Source organism: Pituophis catenifer, unplaced genomic scaffold (assembly GCF_029215685.1).
Source record: "Pituophis catenifer annectens isolate HBS135680 unplaced genomic scaffold, rPitCat1.0.hap2 SCAF_1, whole genome shotgun sequence".
Taxonomy (NCBI): Eukaryota; Metazoa; Chordata; class Lepidosauria; order Squamata; family Colubridae; genus Pituophis; species Pituophis catenifer.
Window position 1 is genome coordinate 162,523,449 of NW_027256881.1, and position 25,706 is coordinate 162,549,154.

Sequence of the window (25,706 nt, forward strand, 5' to 3'; positions counted from 1 at the left end):
GGTGTCCAACCTTGGCAACTTTAAGACTTGTGAATTCCAATTCCCCAAATTCCCCAGCCACATCCACTCATTACTCTCAAGATCCTATTGGTAAATTTTATGCCCACTTATTACTGTTGGATGAATTTTCTACATCATAACACAGCTATTTTATGCCAAGGAACAGGATCTGACCAAGTTTAATAGCTGAAAAGATTTTAGTCTTTTATTTTTTAGCTTATAGCTTCTTCAAGTCAGATCCCTAAAAGTGATACTGACATTCAATTGGGAGAAGGGGACTTGGATTCGATTTATTAGCGTTGCCTGTGTCAACAGATATTTTACAACCTATATCCTGGTGCCAAAGCGCCCTGAAATCTCCTTAACATTGAGAAATGTTTATGACAGCCATGTGGGACTGTTTCACTTTGAAGGATAACGGACGATAATGATGTGAATACACGTTTATCTGGTTCTCAGGGCAGCTGGTAAAGAAAACATCTTCACACTTGTGTAATGGCTAAAATCTGCATTCTGGCTTAAGGGAGGGGTCTCTACTGCTTTAATCCTACTTGTCTTGCCTAAGGGTATTCGGACGTTGTTTTGTATCCATTGCTGTCACTTCGGCTTAATAAAAGGTTCCTTTTGAAATATCTCATTTCAAGAGTTTTTACTTTCTTAAGTTCAGCCAAAAAGGTTGGAGACCGCTGTTGAATTTCATAGATCTTATAAACTGTTTATAAGTAATGTCCATTTTCAGCTAGATAAAATGGACATTACTTTCCATAATTTCATGTATGTTATGTCAGGGGTCCCTAACCCCTGGGCTGTAGCCCAGTACTGGGCCATGGCCCATTGGGAACTGGGTTGCAGAAGCTACCAATTTGCGCAAGTGGGCATGTGCATGAAACCATCCTCTCGCCCCTCACAGCAGCTACTACTGGTTCGTGGAGCTGGAAAAATTGGGGACCACTGTATTATACAGACAAATACTGATGTTTGTGTACAAATATACTTACACATACATACAAACTAACTTGAATGTACACATCTAATATGTACGGTCTTTAAGTATGTCACCACATTTCAAATTTTAAAAAAGCGATTTTGACTATCTTCAAAGAGCAAAGCACTAGGTATTTTATTAATCACAATGTTGCATTTACCAAAACAATTTTCTAAAGGCAGCCATTTAACTGCTCACAAAAAGAAACAAACAAAAAGGTTTACATTACTCGGAGGTAGAAAGTTGATGATTTATACATTACATTACAGAACTATAATTAGGATAAATTTGGGAAATTAGAACAGTCTTACATCACAAGTCTCCAACAAAACAATCCAGAGTTGTAACTAGCACTCATAGTGCGCAAATTGATGTTGATCACCTTATTTCTGTGCTCAGCAAAGAAAGTGACTGGGTCTGGTTTCTGAAAGTTACATTAAGCTACTGTATAGATAAAGCCATGATGGAGTCATTGCTGGAGTTTTCAAACATCCTCAGGCATGGTATTAAAGTGGTTCTTCCTTGTTCTCCTGTTTTAGTCTTTTGGAAAGATGCTGACTAATGATTGACAGAGGGTTGGCTTTGAACAAAGGGTTTGATATTGTCTTGTGAAACTGTGCCATTTCCTCTTCCCTGGGGGGAAAAAAGGAAGAAAAGGGAGAAATGTATCAATTAATTTGCTGGCATTACATTTTTTGGGTGGGGTGGGGGAGAGAAGATTAAAGTGTGAGGGATGGAAAAATGTCCTAACAAAAGATGCACAGTATTTTAGTAAAGCAAAATATTTCGCTACAATATATTAACACACTCAAATATGACCAACTTAACATAACCAAACTGATAGCATATGTACACTGAAAACTGTAATCCATAAGAAGAGAGCTCTAAGCATTACATTTTAAATAAATCCTATTGCCAATGCTCCCAGCATATATTCTTATAATATAGAGAAATTAAAGACACTAACAAGGCACAGCTGAGCTCACCCAGTGTCCTACTGTCTGTAAAAAAAATATTATATTAATGTACTTTTACAAAATAGTTCCCATTGGTGTCTTCTTTACAGGAAAATGTTTCTACTAAATTAGAGAGCCTGATTTTTGTGAATCTCTTCCACAGCCATATCATCCCATTTCCCCAGAAACAAGATGCTCTTGAGGGTTATAAGGTCCTCCAAAACAAATGGGATGTGATGCAGAGGGCAGAAGTGTGTAGAGCATATCTTCCATTAATTGCTACTGATTTTTTAGGAGCAGAAGCACATTTTTCCTATGGCAGCTTTTGCCTTCCAGATACACTGAATAAAGCCCAACCAGAATATGTTCAAACCCTATGTTGGCTGAAGATGATGGGAGTTAAAATCCAAAGTATTTGGAGGGCACAAGATTGGGAAAGACCATTCCAAGGGCAAGACATCACCTAGAATATTCCAATTTGTTTCCAATTTGGCTCCATAGTCCTCAAATTACAACCATAATTGAGCCTGGAATTACAGTCATATGTCATGGCAGTCATTAAACAGGTCGACACCTGACTGTCCAGTTTTACAACGTTTTTTGTGGTGGTCATTAAGTGAACACTGCAGTCACTAGATGAACCTGTTTCCTTCAAGGGGCATTTTTTTGTTAGAAACCAGAATTAAATGGAAGGAACCGGCAAAAATCACAAAAATCATGGTCATATGACAGTGGGACTGTGTAAATGGCCGTAAATGTAATTGGGTTGCCAAATGCCCCAAATGCAATCATTTGCAGGTGTGTATGTGCAGCCATCAGAAGTTCAGAACCAGGTCATAAGTATCTCTAAGGAAGTCTTAGAGATACTTAGAGTTGTAACTTTGGTTGCTAATGGACCAGTTGTTAAGCCTGTACAACCTTCTCAAATTATTATGGGCACTTTTTATCAGGATTTTGATTGCCTTGTTAATTTCTGTTTAATTTCTGAATAGCAAAATAGGTCAAATATCTATAGTGTATGCTGCACACTAAATGCCAAGTAAAGGAACGTTACTGGTCAACATGTATTAGTATCTTTAATGCAGTGCTCAATAAGGGACACTGTCAGTGCATACATGATGGTATGATAGCAACAAATTGTTAGAGAATGTGAGATGGTACAAGTACTACTGGTTTTGAATTTGTTTTTACAGCTATTTTGCTATTGCCTTGCTACTTGTTAAGAATGGAATCTGCACAACTTCATCACACTGGCAATATCGGGGTGCAGCTACTTTTCCCACAGCAGAACCACAGAATTGCTCTGCAACTGTGATACAGCAGATTTTGGTGTCATTGCTCAAGAGACTTCTTTCCCTATGAATACTTACAAGACCTTGCGCTTCTGGGCTGATTTCATCTGGTTGAAATTTGTCAACACTTTCTTCTTCTTCTGCCTAAAGAAAACAGAAATAATGGTTAATGCACTTTGCCCATAGTTTTGTTTTCTAAAAGTGTCCATCACTTTTGAACAATGTGGTGCTACTTTGAATTCCAAATAAATAGTATTTCTGTGACAGGAAGAACCATGTTACTTCCAACTTTGAAAATAACCCGGAAACCTCATTTTTCTCATTCTACCATTGTTTAAACATCTACTGATTTATCAACTGAGTAGTTGCTAAATTACACAACAGCAAAACATTTTTTAAAAATATATATATAAATTAAGTTTGAGAATTTACTTTAAGACAAATTAACAAGTTTATTGAAAAATGATCTGTAGTTATACATTCCTGGAATAATATTAAAGCTTCACATTTTCAATTATTTACAAATATTTATCTAAACCTCCAATATTTAGGATAGTCCTGATTTTTAATTAAAACATGCCTTCAGGAGTTTGTCCATCTCTTTTGAAGCAAGTATGTGTACCTTTGCAACTTTTCAGTCAACAAAGGATTGGAAAATTTTGAAAGCACATCCTTAGTACCATGTTTCCCCGAAAATAGGACGTATCCCGAAAATAAGGCCAAACCTGATTTTTGGGGCGGGCATAAATATACGCCCTCTCCCAAAAATAAGTCCTAGTGAAGGGGTGGGCATGGCCAGCACAGGAGGCAGCCCTTCCCTTCCCCGGTCACCTCCTGGAGGTTCAGCCCCTTAATTGCTGCCCGCTGATCAGCTAAGCTAGCGAGGGCTGTGCAACTCGGCCTATATCTCTAGAGCACCTCCCCAGCTGCTGGCCTCTGCCCCCTTTTCCTGCCAATCTTTCTTGATTTGGGATCGCAGCACAGACACACATCCCCAAAATGCTCCATCTGAAGCCTTCAGCCTTGCAATCCTGGAAGGGCCATCTGTGCTGCAATCCCAAAGAAAGAACAGTGTGTGTGTGTGAGAGAGAGAAAGAGAGAGATCCGATCCAACATTGGAGAGTTATCCAGGGCTGGCAGCAATGTTCTCTCCACCCCACCCCCTCTCTCTACACAACACACACAGAGGTCCCTCACCCCCACAAACCTCCCAAGGCAGCCACATCCCTTCACTAACCTGCTTTCCATCTCCGTTCTCCACCGTCACATGCAAGGCAAGAAAAGTACTCTGTGGGACTACGGTAAAAACACCTTCCAACTTTGCAAGGTTTTTTTTTTCTTCATGAGAAGTTGGAAGGTCTGAACTACTGGTATTTGTTTTTTTTTACTGTAGTCCAACAGACTATGCGCAGGGGAGAACGGAGCTGGAAAGCAGGTTAGTGAAGGGATGTGGCTGCTCTGGGGGGGAGGGGGAGGGTTTGGCATGGGTGGCCTGGCTGAAGGGCCTTCAGGTAAGCCGATGTGGGGCTTTGGGGCAGCTCCACAGCCCCTGCCTTGGTTTGTCCTCCACCCCACCCCACCCCGCCTTGCTTCGTTCTTCTCTGCAATGTGCAGCCTCTCACAGTAAGGAAAATTGCAGGCAATTCTCATTACTGTGAGAGGCTGCATGTTACTTATGGGCAGTGTGCAGTGTTGCATCTTCTGTAACGTTGACAAAGGCAGGCCAAGAATTTGTGGGGAGGGGGCCACCCGGTAGAGTCCTGAAGGCAGAACCGGGGAGCAAAGGGCTCCTGGCCTGCACTGTTTGTGGGCGAGGCTGTGTGGAGATTAGCTGTGACATTTCTCCAAAGCAACGACTGGCCAGAAAAGGGCACGTCCTTCCTAAGTGAATGAGCCGCTGCGGCAGCCTCGGGCCAGGGAGGCAGTGACCGAAAGCGGTGAGGCTCAGGACAGGTTTGACTCACTGCTGTGAGCGAATTTGTGCGAGCCTCTTGGCCAGTTTATCCCGAGGGGCTGGGAGGCTGTGCAATCGGAGCACTTGGAGAGGGGCGGCCAGGCTAGGGGAAGCGCTGTGCTGGGCCTTTAAGTGGGGCGGGCCTTCGGGAGGAGGAGGCGGAAGCTGCCACTCCGCCCGCCAAGGACAGCCTCCCTGCTCGGAAGTGGAGGGCAGGGAGGGCCCGGTGTCCAGCAACCAGAAAAGGCTTGCACTCGGGAAACTGTGGCTGCCCCACCAGCCACGCAATGCAGGCTCAGCGCACCTGCACAGCGGGTACTTTCATCCGGTGTTTTGCTCGTGGCGACGGTCGCTGCTCTCACCACCCAGCATCTCATCTACCTGATCCTCCTGGTTCCCCTCCACCGTTTCTCTTGCTGCTTTTGCAGCCTCAATCAGCTGCAAAAGCAGCTGTGATTCTTGTCGTCTCTTCTCTCGTCAGGCATGGCAGGGCTTCCTGCCCCCCGTTTCTCCCCCTCCCCACCCCACCTGCCACCCCCAAATTGTGCCCCAAAATAATAAGACTCTTCCCAAAATAAGGCCAAGCCCTTATTTCGGAGTTCAAAAAAATATAAGACAGGGTCTTATTTTCGGGGAAACACGGTAGGAGCTAACAAATAAGTGTATTCATAATCTTGATTAACAGCAAAAAGTGAGAGGGGTTTTTTTATGTATCTAGAACAGCGGTTCTCAACCTGGGGGTCACGACCCCTTTGGGGGTCGAACGGCCATTTCACAGGGGTCGCCAAAGCCCTCTCTCCCCCCCCGACGCCTTCTCTCACCCTCACTCTCTGCTCTGTTGGATCGCCGGCCGTTCGCTTATCCCGCCCACTCCCAATCTATTGCTGCCTCCTGAGTCCCAGCTGATGGCTAGAGGAAAAAAAACTGTTTAAATTCTTGCCGTGGGGCTTCAAAGGGCCGCCCTATAGCCAGTGGTGGGATTCTGCCGGTTCTAGGGGGTTCGGCCGAACTGTTTGTTAAACTGCTGGCTTGCCCTGCCCCTCCGCACCACTATTTATTGCCAATAGTGGTGGGCGAGGGGCGGGCGAGCCAGCAATTTAACAAATGGTTCGGTGTTTTTTTGTAATTTTATTGGCCCGCGGAGCTTCAGCATAGGCTAATTAGCCCTTGATTAGTTCGGCTCCCGACTCACAGCTGATTTGCTCTCAGCTGTTTTGCTCAGGGCTCTGCTGCTTGCTCGAGCAGATTTTTTTTCCCCTAGCTATGCTGAAAAACAAAACTGAAAGTAAAGCAGGCTGTTGGCTTTGCTGTTGCTGCAACATTGGAAAATTAGGCAGGCAGATTTCTTTTCTTTTTCCTCACCAAAAAAGGTAGTTGCAAACAATGGGAAATTTAGGGAAAAAGAGGAGAGTTCAAGGTTTTAAAACACAAAAGAAAAAAAGCTCTATTTAACTAGGGAATTGTAATAATTGAGATACTATTAATTGTATATTGTGTTGAAAGCAGAAATGGTTAAGTTGTGGTTTGGAGGAATATATGGGGGAAATTATTTGGTTTATTATTATTGGTAAATATAATTAATTGATTTGTAAGAAATTGGATTGCATGAAAATAATTGGAATATTCATGTTCATATTGATTAATATACAAAAGAGGTAGTTATATAACTAATTGATTTATATTAAAATGTTGAATTTATATTAAACAACTGTAATATTACATAATTAACCAATGTGAGGATGGATATAAAAATAGATGACAATGGGAAGGGGTATAATATAGAATAGAAGGGAAAAATTGAATTTGATTAAGATTAGAGATGAGGATGAAGGGTAATATTGGTTTTTTATAAAAACAGATGAGGAATAAATATGGCAAAAAGGAAATATAGAAATTGTAAATTTAATTGAAATGACTAAACACTGTTTAAATTTGTGAACCAGCCAAATACTCTGTTCAAAGGAAATACATTGTATGTTTCTTTGTGTGTTTCTAATTATTGTTATTTATTCATATTTGTTCTCTTTTATTCTTTAAAGTTTAACAATTCATTCTTTATCTTAATATCTTTATATTTGTTTGGGGCTGGCTTTCTTCCCTTTCATCTTTTTTATCGTACAGCAATCTTTCTCCTCAAACCTACCACCTCTCTCTTTTCTTTCCTTCTTACTTTCTCTTCCCCCTCTTCTTCTCTTCCCTACTTCCTCTTCCTTTCTCCTTCTCCTCCTCTCTTCCTCCCTCTCTTACTCTCACTCCTACTCTAATTTCCCTTCCCTTCCTTCATCCCTCTCTATTGCTGTATCCTTTTATGCATATGGACTACTCAGAGGGCTGAAAAAGTTATTTCTGACTGGTCCTCGCACTTTTGACCAGATCTTGAATTTACGACTGTCCTCACATTTTACGTTTTTTGCCCTATCTTATCACCATAGTGAAAAGAAGCAGTTGTGAAATGAGTGACATGGTTTTTAAGAATGCTGCACGGGCATAAATGTGAGGATGGTCATAAGTGTGAAGACCAGTCAGAAGTGCGAGGACCTGTCAGAAATGACTTTTTTCAGCCCTCTGAGTAGTCCCTATACACATAGCCATGGCCACCCGGTCACATGACCAGCTAGCCATGGCCACCCAGTCACATGACCTCCAAGCCATGCCCACAAAATAAGCCACGCCCACAGAACCGGTAGTAAAAAAATTTAGAACCCACCCCTGGTTGGGGGTCACCACAACATGAGGAACTGTATTAAAGGGTTGTAGCATTAGGAAGGTTGAGAACCACTGGTCTAGAACCTAAGCAAAGCCTTCGACCTTGAAGCTTTCTTATATACAGCCAGAGTTTGCTTAAATGAGGAATCAGAACCATCTATTACAGTACTCAAAGCACTTACATTTTAGTACGCTGTTTGCAGAACTTGCTTACTGTCACCAGATCTGAAAGTTCAGGCAGAGCATCCATCAATGGATGCATATCTCCAACAACTGGAGTCGCTTTCCGCTTTGCCTCTGCTTTGTGCTGCTGCTTTGCCAACTTAATGCTCTCAATTTCTATTTAAGGGAGAAACATCTATTAGGAAAGTACTTTAAAATTCTGTTAAACTAATTTTTACATTGTGTACTACTGCCTGAATAAGAAGTCGTGTAGTATAAATGCAATGATTAAAATGATTTTATTAGTGAAAGTATAGCGTTTTGTCAAAATGTAAACTTTAAAATGCAAAGCTCCAAAAATAAGAAAATGCAATCTAGTCAGCAGTAAGATTAATGGAACAATGTGATATGAGTCAATAATCCAAAGAATAAATAATTATACAAGAGGAGTAAAGTATGTTGGGTATGTTCACTGCCTTGTAAAAATAATAAAAAATAAAAATAATATAGGTGGGATACAAATAAATAAATAAAAAGAATGTTATACATGCACTAAGTTTTATGGCTTGGGAAAGGAATAGTTTTTGAAGCTGAAAGTTCATTTTTATATTCTCTCTAAACTAGGCAAATATAAGGAACACTTTCTCTCATGTGTTACCCTTGGATTAATGTCCTTAGATGAGCCTCTGCTTCAAGCATGCCAACTTTCAAAGAAACCTGACAAACATATAAAGAATTCACCATTTTCAACAGGGCATCTACATTACAGGTTGTCCTTGGATTATGATGTCAAGGGGGATCAAAATTTCCACTGCTAAGCAATGTGGTTGTAAAGTGCAAAGTAACATGACTGCATTGCTTAGTGATGGCAATCCGAGCAGTCCTGGTTGCTGTTGTAACCCCAGGACTGTGTGGGTCATTAAGCGAGCACCTTACATGACCATGAGGGCCCCGACAAACAAGCTAGTTGGGAAGTACTATGAATGGGAGTGTGCTAGAGCTGGGACAGGCAGTACAGAGGGCGAGTGGGTGGGTGCTGCAGACAAGTGCTATGGAGCATGAGGGAGGGGGGAGTTGCTATGAAGCATGAGTAGATACCATAGGAGAGCATACCATAGGCACTACAGAGCCTGTGTGGGCAGGCAAAAAAGTGGTGCAGGCAATTTGCAGGAGCAATTTGCAATCTTCTGCCAGATTCCCCATGGACTTTGCTTCTGGAAGGCCAGAAGGAAGGGTTGTAAATGATGATCATGTGATCTTGGGATACTGCAACCATCATAACTGCGAGCTGGTTACTAAGCACCCAAATTGTGATGATACTACAATGGCAAATTTGAGGGCCAGTCAAAATTACTGTGTAATTTTCAACAGTCACTGAACAAAGGGTCATAACCCAAAGACTACCTGTAAAAATTTACTATCTTGAACAGCTCACCATATTTATTTAAGTTTTTCACAAAACTTTCTGTTCTGTCAGAACTTTTCTTTAAATGGGCTTTGAGATCAAAGCTTATGCCAATGGGTTTATTTCAACATTGATGCTTCTTCTTAGATTTTTTTTTTAAATCAAACAAAAAAATTAAATACCTGAATTATAATAGTCTGGTACATAATAGGTATTCTGCAATCTCTCTTGATTCACCCCTATTTTTTAGGGCAAAGCTATTGCAATTAAATTAAATCACGTCCTTCTTAAATAAAGGAAAAGAGTGCACAGTCAGAAGCACCTCTCCCTAGTACTGAAAATAGACCTATGATACACTCAATAATTAATAGCTTATTGCCCTTTTAAAGTGTTAAGAAAGAGGAATCTAAAGCACTGGTTTTACTCTCTCTACTTGTAGCATCAGCTTTCTTATATGCAACAGATAAACATATTTTCTGTTCTTTCTTTAAAGGTTTCTGGTAAGAATGAAAGACAGAAGAAAAGGGTAAAAAAGAAATATTTATTTATTCAGGGTTACAACAATGGAATGACAGCACTTTTAGCCTGAACAGTAGAAGCTCAATAGCTTCAAAGTGCTAAAACAATCAGTCAATTTTACTGCAATTTATTCAAAGACCTGGTATAATTTTAAAAATTCCTATTAATGTAATGTTCAAAGAAGACGGAAAAGTACATAACTTGAGTTGGAATATTAGTTCAATCTGGTTGTCTTTTTCTTAGCTGAAGACCTACTCAACATTATCATGGATTCTCTGCATGAACTATTGAGCTGCAAGCATTCTGTTAATTCAGTTAGTACATTACTACTTCCCTGGTCATTTTATTCCTTCATCCTTGAGTTATGCTGTTTTGACATCTTAACGTACAACCTTCATTTGACCTGTCATAGTTGCTTTTAATAGATGCTTATGAAAAATATGGATTGTATATACTTTTCTTGGAAGCACTCTCTTGGCTAGTTGTCAGTATTTTCAGCTCTGCAACACTTCTTTTTTTGGTCTGCAGTTATGAAGTTGTGTTGCTTCAAAGCTTTCCAAAAATGTCACTTACTTAAAGCTTGCACATACCTAATTTTGAATTCTTTTCCTATGAAATCATTTTAGGAGTTAAGCCACAGGGTACATTTTTAGTGGTCAAAATTTGAATTCTTTTTCTTCCTTTTTTCTTAATTTAACATGATTTATTTGTGACTGGACTGGAAAACATAAAACTGCTATTATTCCATTAGAATGAATTTTAACTCTCCAGTTGTCAAAAAAAAAGTAGGACAAAAACAGAATGTCTCCTCTCTCGCCCCCCCCCCCCCCCAAAAATCAGCAGGAAGCAAATCAACTGATGAAAATGTATTTGCTTTGATAGTTACAGAATTAAATTTGCTAATCAAGTAATTTAATCCCCTAACAATTAGTTTACTACATTGATGTGTAAGGAAGTAATATCAACTGTTTCGTAGGCATATAATTGTAACTGATTACTGCTGAAGTAAAAGAAATGCAACATTACATCAATTTCCTAATTAATTTCAGCTACAAGGGATAATAAAATTTGATTTTCACATATTTCTTTCTTATGCATCACCAACTAAATCCCCCCTCCTCCCCCAGGCAAGTACCTGGACAAAGGCCTGCAGTTCTCCTGGCAAAGTTTTGGGCAGCTTCCTAGGGCTGAGAAAATGATTGGCTCAAAGTCACCCAGTTGGCTTCGTGCCTAAGGCGAGACTAGAACTCATGGTCTCACAGTTGCTAATCTACTATAGTATCTTAACCATTACACCAAACTGGTTCTCTTCTTTCCACTGTACCTTTATCTATAAAGGATCACCCTGTGACAGTTCAATTGAACTCAAATCAATTACTTGGTTACACTTTTTGTAATTCTTCAATCCTGTAACTTCCCCCTTCCCTTCAGTAGTTCAGCTATTTCCCAAAGAATAGTTATACAAGGATAAGAGTACAAGGATAAGACTTTTTGTCAGACTTTCCATTTTAATTTCCTCCCTAGTTAACAAATCTCTGCCCTCTAAAAACAGTTCAGCTGTTATTATTAAGTCTCATTATTTTTCTTCTCCAATCATTCTCTCTCATTACTCCAACTGTTCTCAAGATTTATAAATTCAAGTCAGATATGCTAATGACCTTCTAAGATTGAAGTGTGAAATTGGTTCTACAGTATGTACTTAGATATTCATTTTATCATTATTATTCATTTTATTGTCCAGAGATCATTAAAATAACTTATCTTTAATGAAACCTCAGTGAGTTAACTGTGTTTTTTGATCTTGGCATGAAACATCTCACTGAGGGATATTTGTTTGCAAAATCTATATAGCCCAATCAGTACACAGTTTAAAAATACACTTTGTCTATCCTGAGAAACAATTTTTGGTTATTAAAATGTCCTCTCAGGAAACCATTTTAGTTGTTATCTGGCCTTCCAGGATTCCACTTATGAAGAGACTTTAGATGTCTAAGTTCCTTTGTTCGCTCCACTTCCTTTGTGCTGAATCATGAAATCCCATATTTCTTACCACAAGTGGCTCATTATTTTCTTACCTTTCCACTTCTACCCTTTATGCTTTATGGTAACCAAAGACATTACTCTTGTCTTTTTCCTTTTTGGGACTATCTCCTTAACTTAAAGCAATCAAAGGCCCATTATAATCTTAACTAAGCAATACAACTAATACCAAATTATTAAACATTAAGTCAGCATTGTCTTCAAATGTTTGCTTCTGGGAACAGAAGTATTCAACACACACAAAACCACACCCTTATCAATTAAAATTGAGAAGGCTCCTTGGAAACAGGCAAAAGAAGCACCAATGTAACCCCGTTTTCTCCATGTACTTAAATTATATTTCTCCTCCAGTGAGGAATCGTTCCAGCTTCTCTATAGCCCCAGAGAATTTTAGCCATCGAATACAATACAGAAGACCAAAGTGGCCTGGGGTTCTATACTCCCACTAGATTTATCTGTCTGTCTCAGGCGGAAACCTAACCTTCTTAACAGTCAGAATATGGCTCGCTCACATGATTACTTCTTATGTAATTTTTAGGCAAGATCTTAGATTTGGGGGCAAAAACCTTAGAAATTATAGAATTATAGAAGGGGAATTATTTCTGTATGGTTTATTTCTGTAATTAAAAGGCATTACACGACAAACTACTATATAGTATTTAGCATTTGTATTTTATATGCACATATCTAAGCATAATACAATTTATATGTATTTAAGAAAATTAGGTAAATTTTGAAATAATTTGAGCCAGCAGAATTATACACCCCATTCCATATATATACTGGGCTTTTTTCAGAAATAACTGTTCAGACAGATTCTTATTCATATTTCCAGGAGCATTTTCTTGTTTGACACACTGTACCTAACAATCCAGCTATCTGTGAAAATCATTAAACAAATACTAACTTTGCAGCCATCTCTCCTTACGCATCTTCATTTTTTCTTTCTTAGACATTACTTTTTCATCTTCATCTGAAACACAAGAGAAATAATAACAATGTTTCTTTGCATCAATGAACAATATATTCTCTATATGCATAGAGAATATATATGGAAATAAATGTAATTAACTGAACAGAAAATAAAACAACATATTAAACAGCCTACACCTACTGTCTCTGTCTTTTATAATTAATAAAGACTTAAAATATTCTAACTAGGCTATATAAATAACATGATTGGGGTGCTAGTCCATAAGCATCCAATTACTGGATTATAGATGATATCTTTAATAAGGTTTTATGTGAAAACAAAAGATAAATTCTAAAAAAAGGGCAACTATTATTGTAATTGCTTTTTATCTTCAGAAAAGCGATAGAAACCAATATTCCTTCTGCATACAGAAAATCCATAGTGTTTTAATGATAGGACAGGTAAAATCAATTCAGAAGGGAGATACTGATCAGAGAACATGCACCCCATAGTGTGCCCCTTGCAAGTTTCTCCTTATTCTTTCTGATAGTATAGGGAACAGGCAAATATCCCCCTTCCTATATGTACTACATTAATGGGATATGAATGACTACCTCAGACTGAACTTGGATGTTTTAAGAAAGAGGTCACACAACTCTGTAGGATTCTGTATTATTTACACTCAGAAGCAAACTGCAACATTCTTAATGAACCTCTAATTTGCATCCTTTTGCTTGCTCAGGTATCAAAACAGAAAGCTTGCAAAATGGATTTCCAACATTGGTAAATCATTCTTGTCCTTTCCTGATATTATTTTTAGCACTGCTATCATCTGCTGCATGAAGAGGACACTGACAACCACCAAAGCTTGCTCTTTTTTCAGTCAATATTTGTGAAATGGCATTTTCATTAGCAATTTATTGGATTTCCAAACTGTGTACTTCTTCCAGTTGAATGCTTCAGCATATATTCTGATTTGGCATGGACAGACATGTGTGAAGGGCAAGATCATCGAGCTTTAATATAAATTCAAAGCATAAAATGAAAGCCATAGTTTGTTTCAACTACATTATAATCCAGGGGTGTCAAACTCAATTTCATTGAGAGCCACATCAGCATTATGGTTGCCCTCAAAGGACAACGTAAAACTATGATGACTTACAGTGGCCAGGTGGCTGGGTGGTCACAAAGAAGAAATATTCAAACTTTTCGATTTTTTTTTTCTCCTGTGCTATATAATATATTGCCTGTTCCTTTCTAGCCTTTTTCAATCTGGGCTGGCCTTTTTCCATCTGTCCTTTGTTGTCACATGGTCAGATTTGTTCGTATCTAGTTCACACTGATAGTGTTGATAGTATGAGAACTAACTCTTATGAGCAGGAAAGAAAGGAAGGAGAAGTTCTACTGCACAAACAAAAGTCTGCTTCCATAATATTGGCAGTAGCCTGTAAATTCATTTTACAAATATTTTTCCTTCTAGAAAGGAAACATTTTTCTATCAGTTATTACATATGCAAATGAAAATCATGCTTATCCTTCTGAAAAAAAAAATCAGTAACTTTATTAAAATCAACAAGGATATTAAGGGATGTCTAATTCTCCAGAATCTTAATCAGTCAAAATGTAAGAAAAGCAAAGAATGAAGAAGCAAATAAACTTTTTTAAAAAATTGGCGGCATCTGGATGTTACAGCCTCTATTGCTTTAAATTCTGACCTAATGATATCTATATACAATGTTATGTTCTAAGACCTGACTGTTTTAATTCCAAAAATGTAAGCCTCATGAAAACAATTCATTCTGCAATCTAGTTACCACGGAAACTGCAAAATATTAGTATTGAATGTAATAAATGTTTGATTCAAAAGTTAGGAGTTTAACAACATGATTTTAGAGGGTAGATTTGAGATTCTTGAAATAGCAACTTCTAGCTCATGAAAGTTCTGAAAATTCTACAAGATAAGAGCTAATTGTGTTGTAAAAATGTAGATAATTGTAATGACTGGAAAGTAATAGATTGGAGGGTGCAATTTTGCCAACAATTAAGGCATCCATAAGACAGTGAATTAGTTAAATAATATTACAGAGTAATACTGTATTGGATTATCAATACTATAAGAGCACTTGTCCATAAACTTTCTCTTGAACTAAAAGGAAAAAAGCACTTATAAGTAAACTTTTTTTGAAGGGGTGGGGGATATATCATCTTAGGCAAGAATGACTTGCCCAGCTTCTAGCTGCTTATATTTAAGCACCAAGAGGTAAAAATCTGTATTTTTAAAAAAATATAGAGCATTATTGGATGAATTTCTACATTTTATGAAAATTTCTCTCAAGGGACAAGATGCACCACAAGATAACCTGTTTCCCCCAAAATAAGACATCCCCTGATAATAAGCCCAATCGGGCTTTTGAGTGCATGGCAATAAGACCAAGCGCTTATTTCAGGGTTCAAAAAAATATAAGACAGGGTCTTATTTTCGGGAAAACACGGTACTTACTTAGTGTGTGCATGTCTGTATGCATGTGTATCTGTTTGCATGTTTATAGATAGACAGGTAAACTGAGGAACAGTATAACAAATAACAGTAACTAAGACTTCTCAGTCCGGAGGAAACGCCGGTCACATGAAGGATGTGACTTATCCAGTAATCCTAGGACCGAGTCTACCAACTAAAGAAGTCCCGCCTCTTCCTGTATCCAGTTTTTCGACTCGGTCCGGTAGAGGACAGTCGTGTCTGTTTAGCTCTCCCTTTTAACTCCACGTGGGGAGAGCTTTTTTGGCCATTTTTTTGCTATTTTCTACCTATTTTACTCATTTCTACTTACTTTGCTGGCGTTTTACAAAAAAGCAGCAGGACTTAATTGAAATCAGCTGGGGAGCGCTAGGAGCGTTCCGGCAGCCATGAGCAGCCCCGCAGCAGTGCGTAAGCACCGCCGCGCCTATCAGCAGCAGTTTTCTGTCCTTTTGGGGCGATTTGGGAGGTTTCCTTGCCTCCTGCAGCTGTTGGAACCTTTGTTGCTGCAAGTTTTGGCGCGAGACTTTTCCGCGCCTAATTTTGCCGCGCCTTTAAGCCATTTGGCTAGCAGCCATTTCCAGCCTCCTGTTTGACCATCCTGGCTTCTGGCTCCTTCCAGCTTCTCTCCTGGCGCAGTGAGTTACCTGAACCACCAATTATTCCTTGTGGGTGTATATTTAAGGGTTATTTCCCTCTTTTGGTCTTAGATTTCTGAGCTGTGAAAGTAATTTCCTGCTCCAAAATGGCGGATGCTAGGGGCAATAAATCCCAGAACAAAGGAAAGAGGGGCCATACTTCTGATCCTAAGGAAGGATCTTCAGAGGACCCTGTCCCTTCCAAGGCAGCCAGAGTTTCTACTAGATCCACTCATTCCAAGAGTGCCAATCCTGCTGCATCATCAAGGGAAGAGACCAGGAGGCATAAGGCCATGGAAAAGGCCTTTCAGAAGGCTGCATCGGAGGCCTCTAGAGTTTCATCTCCTGCTGTGGGGCCCTCTAAATCCTCTGCCCTCCCCACTTCCAATGTGGCTGTTCCCCCTTCTCAAATCCAAATTGAACATGATTTTTCTCCAGATCAGTCTACTCTGGGTGAGAATGTGGCTGCTGATGCTTCTTCTGTATTTCCTGCTGCTAGGCCTCTATCTCCAATTGTGTCTATTCAGGCCCCTCCAAGGCAAGGACCCCCTGAGGTTCCAGCTCAATCTAGCAATCAAGGGGCTGAGGCTCCTTTGAGTTTAACTCCTGCCTTGGCAGAGCTTATTTCATTATCAATTAGGCAGGGTATTGCTGAAGGCCTGCAGCAAAGAGCCTCTTCTGAGGCCTCCAGTTATGTGAGTCAGCAGAGTCGTTCTGTGAGGGCCCAGGCTGTTGCTGATCCTGTGGATTGTGAGGAAAGGAGGGATTCCCAGGAAAATGCAAGTCAAGGTTCCCTATCTGAAAGGGAAATTGCCCCGGATCAAGATCTCTCGGATGATGAAGGTCTGGAGCCAGACCAGCCTTCCTTCATTGGGCTTTTCAAGCCTCAATTATTCAGATCCTTGTTATATAAAGCTCAAAATGTTACTGGCTTGGGAAGTTCTTCTTCTTCTTCCACTCAAAAGGAGGCTTCTACATCTTCTTCTCAGCATCCCTCTTCATCATTATTATTTCAGGAGCCTTCCATTCGTGCAGAGGTGGTTCCAGCTCCCAAGCTGTTTTCTGATGTGATCCAAAGACAGTGGTCTTCTACTAGTTCTGGCCCTATTCCTAATGGTCTAGATAAAAGATTTTACAATATGGCTTCTGAATTTGCTAACATCCTTCAAGTTCCCTCTGTAAATGCACCTGTGGTGGCTCTCTCTTCAGCATCTCCTATTACTGGTCCGTCAGAGGAATCTCTGCGTCCTGAAGACAAGAAGTTTGAGCGCTCCTTGGTCAAGGATCACCAGGCCTCAGCTTGGTCCATTCAGGCCTCCTCGGCCGCTTCCTTTTTTAACAGGGCTTCCATTCTTTGGCTTCGCCAACTGCAGGAACCGCTGCCTTCTTCTGATGTACGATCCCACCAGGACATCAACAAAATCCTAACTAATGTTGAGTTTTCTGCTGATGCCACTCTGAATGCGGCCAGGTTCTCAGCGAAGGCTATCGGGGCTTCAGTGATATCATGACGGCTTCTTTGGCTTCGACAGTGGCAGGTGGATGCCCGGAACAAGTGGAAGTTTGCCTCAGCTCCCTTCTCGGCTCAGCATTGGATCCACTTCTCATCGAGACAAAGGATCATCGCAAGATTCTGCCTTCCTTATCGAGGAGATCTGATCCTCGTCAGTAGAGTTCCTTTCGAGCCAGTTCCTTTCGCTCTGACTACTCTTCCTTCCAGTCCAGGCCTCAGTGTTACTCTCAGCCCAGGGATGGACAACAGCAGGATTTCCAGGTCAGGCAGGGGTCCCGTTTCCCTTCCCGCAGGCCCTTCAGGGGAGGTAGGGGCCGCCCCTTCCATAGATCCCGTTAGTTCTCCCTTTCCTATCCCTGACTCCATAATTGGAGGTCGGTTAGCATCCTTTACTGACCAATGGGATATTTCAGTTTCAGATCCTTGGATTAGGCGTACAATTAGGTTTGGTTTAACCCTTGAGTTCGCTTCTGTTCCCCCTATCTTGTTTGTCAGGTGCCCGGTTTCCCATGTCAGAACCAAGAGGGTTCTGCTGGAAGAGGCTATTCAACATCTTTTGGAGATTAGGGCTGTTCAATGTGTTCCCCAGGAGGAAGTCGGCCAGGGCTTTTATTCTCGTTTGTTTCTAGTTCCCAAGGCTTCAGGAGGCTGAAGGGCCATATTGGATCTTAAATCCTTGAACAGATATATAGTCTATCGTTGGTTCAAGATGGAATCCCTCCAGACTATTCTCCTTTCTATTCGTCCAGGTGATTTTTTGTCCACCATTGACTTGACGGAGGCATATCTTCATGTGCCCACATTTCCTGAACATCGGAAATATCTCCGTTTTTGTTATCAGGGTAGGCATTATGAGTATAGAGCCCTTCCTTTGGCCTCTCTTCGGCTCCCAGGGTTTTTACGAAGATCATGGCTTCCTTATCGGGCTATATGAGATCATTTCCTGTTAGTTTTGTTTTATCTAGATGATATTCTTATTTTGTCTAGTTCTGAGGCCCGGGGTAATAGGGATGTTCAGGTCACCCTTCAAACTCTGCAGTCCCATGGTTTTTTGGTTAATCGTTCCAAGAGCAACTTAGTTCCTTCCACCTGCATCCAGCATTTGGGGGCTGTTATTGATACTGTCAGGTTGCAGGTTTCCCTTACACAAGAACGTCAGGACAGTATTGTTGAATTGGCAGGTCAGGTTAGAGCTTCGCGTTCTTTTTCCCTCCTGGGTCTTTCCCGCTTGTTAGGGAAGATGGTATCTGCCTTTGGGATCACGCCCTGGTCTCGGTTTCACAGCCGAGAACTTCAGTGGTTTTTGCTTCCGTTTCAACAGTCTCGCAGGAGTATGTCAGTGACCAGAGTTCCCTTGACCCCAGCAGTTCTTCGGTCCTTGGCCTGGTGGACCTCTCTGGCTCTTGCTCGGGGGTGCCTATTCAGAGATCCTCAGCGCATGAGCATCACCATGGATGCGAGCCTCTTTGGATGGGGGGCTCACCTGGGGTCTCATCTGGCTCAGGGGCAGTGGTCAGTCCAGGAGAGAGGACTTCACATCAACATCTTGGAGCTCAGAGCTATCTTCCGGGCCCTTCGCAAGTTCGCTCCTCTCCTTCGGGGTCTGGATGTCTTGATCAGGGCAGACAACGTAGCTGCCAAGGCCCACATCAACCGACAAGGAGGGACCCGCTCCAAGGCACTCATGAGGGAAGCCTCCTGTCTCTTCAGGTGGGCGGAGAGTCACTTGGACTCCATATATGCCTCTCACATCTTGGGGTCCTCAAATGTACAGGCGGACGCCCTCAGTTGCTCAGTGGTGGACCAGACGGAGTGGAGCCTCGATCCGCTTCTGTTCCAGGACATTGTGAATCGCTTCGGTTTTCCAGCAGTAGACCTCTTTGCGTCCGAATCCAACCACCAGCTCCCGAGGTTTCCTGTCCAGGGGGCCGAGGCTGTGGATGCCTTGATCAGCCCGTGGCCTTGTGGTCTTCTTCTCTATGCTTTCCCACCTCTTCCCCTCATCTCCAGGGTCATCAGGAAGCTGTTGCAGGAACAAGCCGAACTCGTCCTTCTGGCTCCCTTCTGGCCCAGACAACCGTGGTTTGCGGATCTGGTGGCTCTCTCTGTCTCACCCTATTGGCAGATTCTGGATGACAAGATCTCTCTGTGGCAAGGCCGCCTAGTTCATCCAGACCCTCAGTGGCTCCGGCTGACCGCTTGGAGGTTGAGCGGTTCCTCCTGTCCACAGCCAGAGTCCCTTCGGAAATAATCTCTACGATCCAGGTTTCTCGTCGCGAGTTGACAAACCGTATTTACAATGCCACTTGGATGGCCTTCTCTGCCTGGTGTCGACGTAAGAAGGTTCTTCCTACTGCTGCTTCCATTCTTGACATTCTAGGATTTCTTCAGGATGGTTTCAAGTCGGGACTTTCTCCCAATACTCTCAGGAGGCAAATCTCTGCCATCTCTTCTATCCTCACCTGCGGTACCTCGGAGTCTGTGTCCACTCACCCTCTTATCCGTTCATTCCTCAGAGGCGCTTCCAATCTGCATCCTCGGTTCATCGGTTTCCGACCTGGGACCTGAACAAGGTTCTATTGGCTCTTACTGGTCCTCCCTTTGAGCCTCTCCGGGAAGTCTCTCTGAAGTTTTTGTCTTTTAAAGTGGCCTTTCTCGTAGCGATTACCTCGGCTCGGAGAATCTCGGAGTTGGCCGCTCTCTCAGTTCATCAGGACCTCTGCATCATTCATGCTGATCGAGTGGTTTTACGATTAGATCCAGCCTTCGTTCCAAAGATCAATACAGCCTTCCATCGTTCTCAAGAAATCATTCTCCCCAACTTCTGCCCTTCCCCCCGTCATCGCCTGGAGAAGGTGTGGCACAAGCTTGATGTTCGTTGGGCTCTCAAGGTTTATGTCTCCAGGACTTCTTCCTTTCGTCGTTCTGAGGCCCTTTTTGTGTCTTTCCAACCCCAGTCCATGGGGTCGAAGGTCTCTTCCACTACCTTGGGTCGTTGGCTCAGGGCCTCCATTTCCTTAGCTTATGAAGCTCAATCCTTGCCAGTGCCTCGTGGTGTTACTGCCCACTCTACCAGGAGCGCAGCTTCTTCGGCTGCCTGGTCTACCCAAGCGTCTCTCGAGGAGGTCTGCCGAGCTGCTACATGGACTTCTCCGTCTCCGTTTATCCGGCATTACCGGTTGGATGTTTATGCATCGGCGGAAGCTTCCTTTGGGCGACGAGTGCTGCAGAGGGTATCTTTCCAGGACCACGAGCGGTGCCGGCCTTCTCCCTCCCAATAGGTACATGGGCTTTGGTATATCCATCCCTCATGTGACCGGCGTTTCCTCCGTGACTGAGAATGGGTGTTGGTCTTACCTGATACGCCATTTCTAGTCACTAGGAAACACCGGTCACCCCCTCCCAGTTGGTTCGGCACCTCTCGTGATGGATTATGGCTGTTGGGGGACAGGGGTGGGTCCTGGGGATTTTTTACTTCTCTTTTATCTTTACAGACACGACAGTTTACTGTACGTCCTAGTCTCAAACTGGATACAGGAAGAGGAGGGACTTCTTTAGTTGGTAGACTCGGTCCTAGGATTACTGGATAAGTCACATCCCTCATGTGACCGGCGTTTCCTAGTGACTAGAAATGGCGTATCAGGTAAGACCAACGCCCAATTTCTCAAAAATTAAATAATTTTACAACAGTCATTTTTGCAAGTTGTTTAGGAAAAAATTAGCCTAACTGCATTATTACACTAAAAATACAGGACATTAAACAAATCAGCAGTAAGTTTTTGCACTCTGTTTTCCATTCTCTTCTGAGCAATTTTGACATAAATGCACTTCATACATAGTCAGGAAGGGAAGAGTATTATGAGCAAAAAACCACAAAGATAGACTTTGAGAACTCCAGTGTGTTCCCAACTTGAGTAAAATATGTGCTTTTGGGAGCAAGCACTGATTTAAGTTAGGGAGATGAACTGGATCCAGTTCACATGCCCTGACAACCAGGATCACATCACCAACAAGTCTTAATGGGGAGAATTCCAGTCCCCTGAGATCATCTATTTCTCACAAAGTAGAGAAGCAGCCAAAGAATCATTGTTATCGTGATGTTAAGCATGAAGAAAAGTATGCTTTCTGTTCAATATGAAGCTATTTCCACTTCTGTCCCTTGATCCAATTTATCAATTTCAAATCAAATCAAATCAAATCAAATCAAATTACAGCCATTACAAGATGAATTTTATCCATTTTTACATTCTTATTCATTGCAAAGACATGTGTAAAGACGCTCAATTCTTACCTTTTATGACTGAAACAGGATTCCTTGAATCAGTGTCCAACTTCTTCACTAGAATTTTTGGATCAATATTCACTCCAGAAAAAATGTCTGATGTCAGAACTCCCTTGCCCTAACAAGAACAAAAAAAAAAGATGGGAGATAGCCAATGTTTAATCATTGTTTCCATTTTGATATACAGAATTGGAGCAATAACTTCATTTCTTCTTTTAAAGGAGGCATGTTTACTGTAATGCAATCTAGTATGCAAACACTGCTAGTCTTTTTGCAGAACGTATAATACTTCAAACCACTTGGTATCTTAGTTTATGTAATCACTACCCTGTTCTTCAAGCTGATTTAATATATTTAGCTTATTAACTTTTATTGTTTCCCCAAAAATAGGACCCAACAAGAAAATAAGCCCTAGCATGATTTTTAGGGTGCTGCTAATTTAAGCCCTACCCTCCCAAAATAACCCCCATTAAGATTGTCAGCCCTGGGGGGCATGGCCAGCACAGGAAGCAGCAAGCATATGGAGGCCGACAGTCTGTGCAGCAAAGGTGAGTCTGAGCGCTGCAACAATCGGCCCGGCCCTCCAAGCGGCAGAGGCATGGGGGGGGGTAGGCACACAATGTAGCACACCATCACAGCTGGGGGCAAGCAAAGACAAACAGTGGGGCGGGGGCCCATGTGAGGCTTGTTCTGCATGTGCGGCAGAGCTGGGACACATGGGATTGAGCGTACAGGAGCCGCGGTGTGGCACCACCCCCACCGCCTGCCTCTGCAAGGACCCTGCAACTCCTCTTGGAGCCTTGTGCAGGGGTGGGCTGAGCTGATTGGTGGTTGGGGAGGTGGGTAAGAGGAGGAATAGGTGCTTCCCAGTTTTGACAATGAAAGATAACTGCTCTGGGGAGAAGCAGGGAGATCCTGTACATCAGCCTTGCCTGTGTTGAAAGGCAGAGATTTCCTTTCTGGAGGGAAGGAGAGAGGAATGTGGAGAGAAATGGGAAAGGGACAAATCTAGCCTGTAAAATGAAGTCACCTCTGTAGTGTTTCACATGGGTGTGCTGGCAACTAAGCACATGAGCAGGAAACCTCAGCTCTGAGTGGTCATGCCAGACAATGCCTTTCCTCTTTGCTTGCCCGCGGCTGCAATGGGGAAGGTGGCCATGTCTGGTGAGCCGGATCGCAGGTGTTGTGGCTCCGTCCTCCGAGCCTATCTTATCGGAGGAAGAAGGCTCCGAACATGAAGGAGAGGAGACGGCCAGGCCTCCCTCTCCAGGACCCTCCTCTCTGGCAATGCCTCAGGTGTCTCCCGAAGGAGAAGAGATTGGCCAGGAGCCAGGTGTTTCCGAGCCGTCGGATAGTGATGAAGAAACATTGTGGTTGGACCCACACCAGCGTCGGAGAGACAAGCGTGCGCAGCAGAAAAGGAGGCGTGCCAGAGATTAAGCTGAGTCACTGGACCACACCCCACAGGCTATAAAAGGGAGTGTGGTGGCCATTCAGACTCTGTGACGGACAAAGCTAATCTCTGGTGAGTCACTTTGCACCTTTGGACACAACGCCTATTTGCTGTGGATTTAATTACAAACTGGACTATTCAAACTGTATTTTTGTCTGTGTTATCGGAGTAAAAGTTCTTGGCAGGCAGCCATGGAGTTGCTGCCAAGTTCCTTATCACTGAAGTTGAGTGTTTGAAGAGTTTATTTAACCCTCGGCTGGCTGGTTGGGTGTGTGCATGGTACGGGGACAGAACAGCAGGCCTCCTCATGCCTCTGCTTCTGCATGCTGCCGGTGCCCCCGCCACAAGGCAGGTAGCGAGGCGGGGGTAGTGCCATGCCATGGCCCCTGCGCGCTCGGCCCTGCTGTCCTCCAGCTCCACTGCACACGTGAGATGAGCCTCCCACAGCCAGCCACCATTCTGTCCCACCATCTGTCTTTGCTTGCCCATGGCCATGACGGGGGAAGTGGCTGTGCAGTGCATCCGGTGGGCCAGATCACATGCCTCCTCCCCTTGCCTCTGCCTGCTGCTTCAAGGGCTAGGCCAGCAGTCGCAGCGCCCGACTTATTCTGAGTCTATCCATCAAAAATTCAAATTCAAATCTTTATTGTCAGTGCACAACATATGTGCAATGAGATTGGTTGAGCTCCCTCAGTTATGGAACAGGCTTTAATACCTCTATAAGAACATTCGTTTGTTTTTGGGGGTACTTTTTCTTTTCTTTCCTCAAAATGTCACTTTAATCATATTGAGACATATGAGGCTGCTGTTTTTGCCATTTTATTCAAGAATGCAAGAATTAAAACAACATCACTGTTGCTACTATAAAAATGCAGCTTAAATGAAAATCAACTTAATTTCTTTTCTTTTTTAGACATAGGAATTACTTTTTAAAATCAGCCTTTCTCAGACTGTCAATTGCAGTGATCAAAACTGCAAACTGAACATTGGTTGAACATAGAAGTCAGAATCATAAGGCTGGCAGGGAGCTCAGAGGTCTTCTAGTCCAGGGGTCTCCAACCTTGGCAGCTTTAAAGCCCGGAGGATTTCAGCTCCCAGAATTCCCCAGCCAGCAAGTCCTCCGGGCTTAAAGCTGCCAAGGTTGGAGACCCCTGTTCTAGTACAATCCTGCTCAAGGCAAGAGATTTCATACCATCTCGGTCAAATGGTTGTCCAGTCTATTTTTGAAAACCTCCAACTGATGGAACTGTAGGAGGCAAGCTATTCCATTGATTAAGTGTTCTAAACTTTCAGAAAATTTCTCCTTTCACAGTAAGATCAGCAATTTCCCCAGGACGTGCGGCGCGTGCGCTGTAAAGTCCGCCCACCACCACCCTTTTTTTTTTTACGGCCACGAGGGGGCGGCAGCGCTGCCGTCTCCTTTACGAGTTGGCCGGGCGGCTTTCGTATTTTGAAGGAGATTCTGGGCAGTGGAGTGTTGAAATAAGAGCTTAGGACACCGAAGAGCGTCTCTTGCGCCCTTGACTTCCTCTTTTCATCGCTTCCTCCTCGCACCATCACCACCCACCTTTCCGGTGTTAGCGCTGAAGGTCTGCACGGCCGCCGAAAGCACCTCCTCGCCCCCACTCGGCTGTGACTGTGTCGGCTTCGGCGCGGGTTGGTGGAGCCTCCTCCGCCTTACTATTTTCCCCACCATCGCGAGCCAAGAGGAACCAGCGCGCGAGGGGGAAGCAGCAATTGGGGGAAGGGGGGGAGGGGGCAAAAGAACTTAGACCACGCGCTCGCTAGCAATTTCCCCCGGAAGTGTGGCGCCTGCGCTGTGAAGTCCGCCCCCCCTTTTTTTTTCGGCCACGAGGGGGCGTCAGCGCTGCCGTCTCCTTTACCAATTCGCCGGGCGGGTTTCGTATTTTTGAAGGAGATTCTGGGCCGTGGAGTGTTGAAATCAGAGCTTAGGGCACCGTTACTCAAGAGATGCACGTGTGCAAAGGGGGAGGAAACGTATTCCGTGTCTGGCAAAGAGACCGATGCAGAACTATAAAAGGAACAGGCTTTCCAAACTGAGACTTAGTGATGATTCCTTACTGATAATTCTGTTCCTTTTTCTTTTATCGGAATGCAGGCGCGCGGGGTGTGTGGAGGGAGGGGGGGGGCTAAATTAAAAATTGGAACTCAAAACATTTTTAAACTAAAGCCGATGCCAGTAAAATAGAGGAATGAAAATAATAGTTAAGAACTCTTTCGATATTTTATCTAGCTCAAAACACCCCAAAGCCGTCCGCAAGATAAATTAATAGCTTTGAATACTTTCTAGCTTGCCAAACAGACCAAAAGGCCTGTAGTTTCATAAAATGAACGAAAGTTTCCATGTTCCAC

General features: G+C 42.8%; 1 protein-coding gene across 1 annotated transcript; it reads right to left on the reverse strand.

Annotated features, from left to right (window-relative positions):
• Positions 1 to 1,095: 1,095 nt before the first annotated feature.
• On the reverse strand, positions 1,096 to 25,069 carry SLX9 (SLX9 ribosome biogenesis factor). The gene is made up of 6 exons (XM_070956739.1): positions 24,901 to 25,069; positions 21,890 to 21,998; positions 12,927 to 12,992; positions 8,076 to 8,232; positions 3,312 to 3,377; positions 1,096 to 1,618 (listed from the first exon to the last, which is right to left on the reverse strand). Exons 1-6 carry the CDS (start codon positions 25,027 to 25,029, stop codon positions 1,492 to 1,494), a joined length of 654 nt encoding a protein of 217 aa, XP_070812840.1. The 5' UTR covers positions 25,030 to 25,069; the 3' UTR covers positions 1,096 to 1,491.
• Between the last annotated feature and the right edge of the window lie 637 nt (positions 25,070 to 25,706).